A 2,859-nucleotide genomic window follows, 5' to 3' on the forward strand; every position below is an offset into this window, starting at 1 on the left:
AAAAACTGGGGACTTGTTATGTGGTTGCAGTTCCTCTCGACACCAGTACTAGGTGGAATCCAGTGAGACCAGGACTGGGATAAAGAAACAGCCCGGATATACTGATCACTACCAATCTGTAGATGCTGTTAGGAAACTGCTCCAATATTAGTCTCAATTAGACAAATTTAATGCACTTACAACAAATGAATGCACAGATAGATGCATAGTCTACACATTCTGAGTGTGTAGAGGATACGTGACAAGTGCCAGTGCAAGCCTTCCATAATTCATCCATGTGGTGGCAGGACATATATGAGGCCAAAGGTGAAGACACAGATCATGTGACACTGTCAGTGACAACAGGAACAGAAAGAAGTAGCGGTAGTTTCGCCTCCCGATGCAGTTGTTCACCCAGGGACAGTGGTGGTCAAAGTCCTGAAGGCGAATGTGGAAAAAGACAAATCGAAATTAACCAGAGCCAAAAAAACACCAACACATCACAGAGTCTATATCGCTGTGAAAACCTTGTGGAATATCACTGTGCTTTCGAAATACACTTTGTTTAATACAGGCCATCTGAACACTTTTTCAAATTGCATTTTCACTGAGACTGACAAGGGAATCCTGAGAAAAGGATTAACCTGATTAAATGAGATCTCTCCTCTCCATCCCATCACACTCTGTCCATCATTCACTCCTGCAGAAATCCCTTTATTGACCCCCCCCCCCCCCCCCAAGCACACACAACACACACACACACAACATACACACACTGCTACACTCACTCCATAAGCTACTCACTTTCTCCCCCTGAATTTTGTTCAAACCCATGCCTTCTAATGTTTTACCCTAAAATCGCTCAGTTTAAATTCCCCACCACATCCAACACATTGTATTTAGTTTTTCTAACTAAAACTGACGTATCAATGTCTTGTGCTCTTCTAACTGTATTTAAATCTGTCCCATACACTTACACTAACCTCCACACAGTGTCACAGACGCTGGCAGTGGGAGCAGCGTGGAGGTCTGTAGAATGACACGAAGCGCACCACTGTATCCGCACTTGGCGCCCTTCACATCTCGTTCTTATACAGCGGCGCGCGGAACTCATCATCCTTGTCCTCATCCTCGTTTGCTGGAAAATAATATGTGAAAATGTTAAAATAACATGTCCACAAATTTAAAAATAAAACTGATCTTTGCTCCTGTAAGCATAACATCACTTTGATTACTAACCCATTGGCAGCACACCAGCATCCATAAAGGTTGCCATGGTGAAGTTGGCCAGCACAAAAAGAAAGAGGATGGCACAGCATGGTGGCACAGCAGGGCAGATGGTTACAGCCAGCCATGGGCATCTGAATATACAAAGGGGGAAAAAAAGGAAAACAATTTACTGCACTTGCCACTGAGTGTTCATCCAAGCAGAATTCATGTTGTAAAATGAGAGTTTGACAGTGTTATTGAGCCTTGCGAGTATCCATCCCTTAGAGGTTGAGGTTAACACAAATCAGGGCTACAACAAAGATTTTAAGGGATAATCTTCATCCCATTTATTCTGATGGGACCAGTGGATCCCAGAAGTAATTGTTTACAGTGAAAGATAAGCATGTATTAGTGTGTGTTCACCAGTGCCCACAACATGGGATTAAATGACGGGGTACTCTGCAGGAGAGGCAAGACGCTTACTGTGTCTGTGTTATACAACGAAGCAGGTCTTGACACTTAAATTGCTGTAACCAACGATTATTGTCATTATCAATTAATGTGTTGATTATTTTCTCCATTAATCATTTAGTCTCTAAAATGGTGGAAAATAGTGAAAGATGCACAACACAAGTTCCTGTGATGTTGTCAAATGGCTCGTTTTGTGCAACAAACTGCGCAGAAGCCAAATATATTCAGCTATTTTATTTATTTTTAAGAAACAGACAAATTATGCAAAGCCTCACATTTGAGAACCCTGAACCAACAAATACATACGTATCTGGATTTTTCCCTTGATGAAGAGCTTAAATAATTATTTTATTATGAATGTTAATGAATACATGTTTTAATAAACCTTCAATTGTGTCAGGCTGTCACATTATTGTCATGAAAAGTAAAAAGGTCTTTTGCAAAGATGAATTATGTTGGGACAGGGTGGTCAGGTTCATGTAGAGCTGAAACATTAAAAATCATTAGCCGAATCGTTAGAAAATTAACAGGAAACTAATTCGATTTTTTCGATTTCATTTGTCATTTTTCAAGCCAAAAATGCTAAAGTGTTTGATTTATCCAGCTTTCTCAAATGTTATAAATTTGGTGCTTTTCTCTGTTTTACAACATTTTAAATTTTGGACTGTAGGCTGGACAAAACTAGACCTTTCAAGTTGTCACCTTTGACTCTGATAAACTGTGATGTGACATATTTTGTTATTTTTTTGATATTTATATACAAGACAACTAATCAATTAATTAGAAAGTAATAAGCAGATTGAATCAATAATGAAAATAATTGTTATTGGTATCAGTTCCTGTTGAACAAACATTTATGTACGCAAATAACACGCTTGAATAAAGTTTGTACATTATCATGACAGTGACAATGATAAGCAATAAGATAATTCAATCTGCCCGGTTCAAACAAATGTTAAATGAGTGAATTCAAACTGGTGTTTAATTATAATTTTAACTTTTTAAAATAACTTCAATCTGTAGTATGGGTGCTTCTAAACTAACTAATGTCAAAATATTCTTTTTGTATCACAGAATTGAGCTGAGTGTCCTTTCCTGTACATTTTGAGCAGTATAAAATCTTTCTGTGCTCACTAAAATCTTGGAGAACCATCACTTATCTCTTCCACCAACTCAGTATGTGTGCGTGCATGTGTGTGT

General features: G+C 38.4%; 1 protein-coding gene across 1 annotated transcript in view; it reads right to left on the reverse strand.

The window, feature by feature from the left end:
* The window catches only part of zdhhc8a (zinc finger DHHC-type palmitoyltransferase 8a), a 12,821-nt gene that overhangs the window by 4,388 nt on the left and 5,574 nt on the right, over positions 1-2,859 (reverse strand). Inside the window, exons 2-3 of the mRNA XM_035667332.1 lie at positions 1,219-1,340; positions 1,065-1,117 (exon numbers count right to left, since the gene is read on the reverse strand). Of these exons, the coding sequence (XP_035523225.1) occupies positions 1,065-1,117; positions 1,219-1,340 (175 nt within the window). The remainder of the gene's footprint in view (positions 1-1,064; positions 1,118-1,218; positions 1,341-2,859) is intronic.

Source organism: Morone saxatilis, unplaced genomic scaffold (assembly GCF_004916995.1).
Source record: "Morone saxatilis isolate NCDOM2014 unplaced genomic scaffold, NCSU_SB_2.0 Contig21, whole genome shotgun sequence".
Classification (NCBI taxonomy): domain Eukaryota; kingdom Metazoa; phylum Chordata; class Actinopteri; family Moronidae; genus Morone; species Morone saxatilis.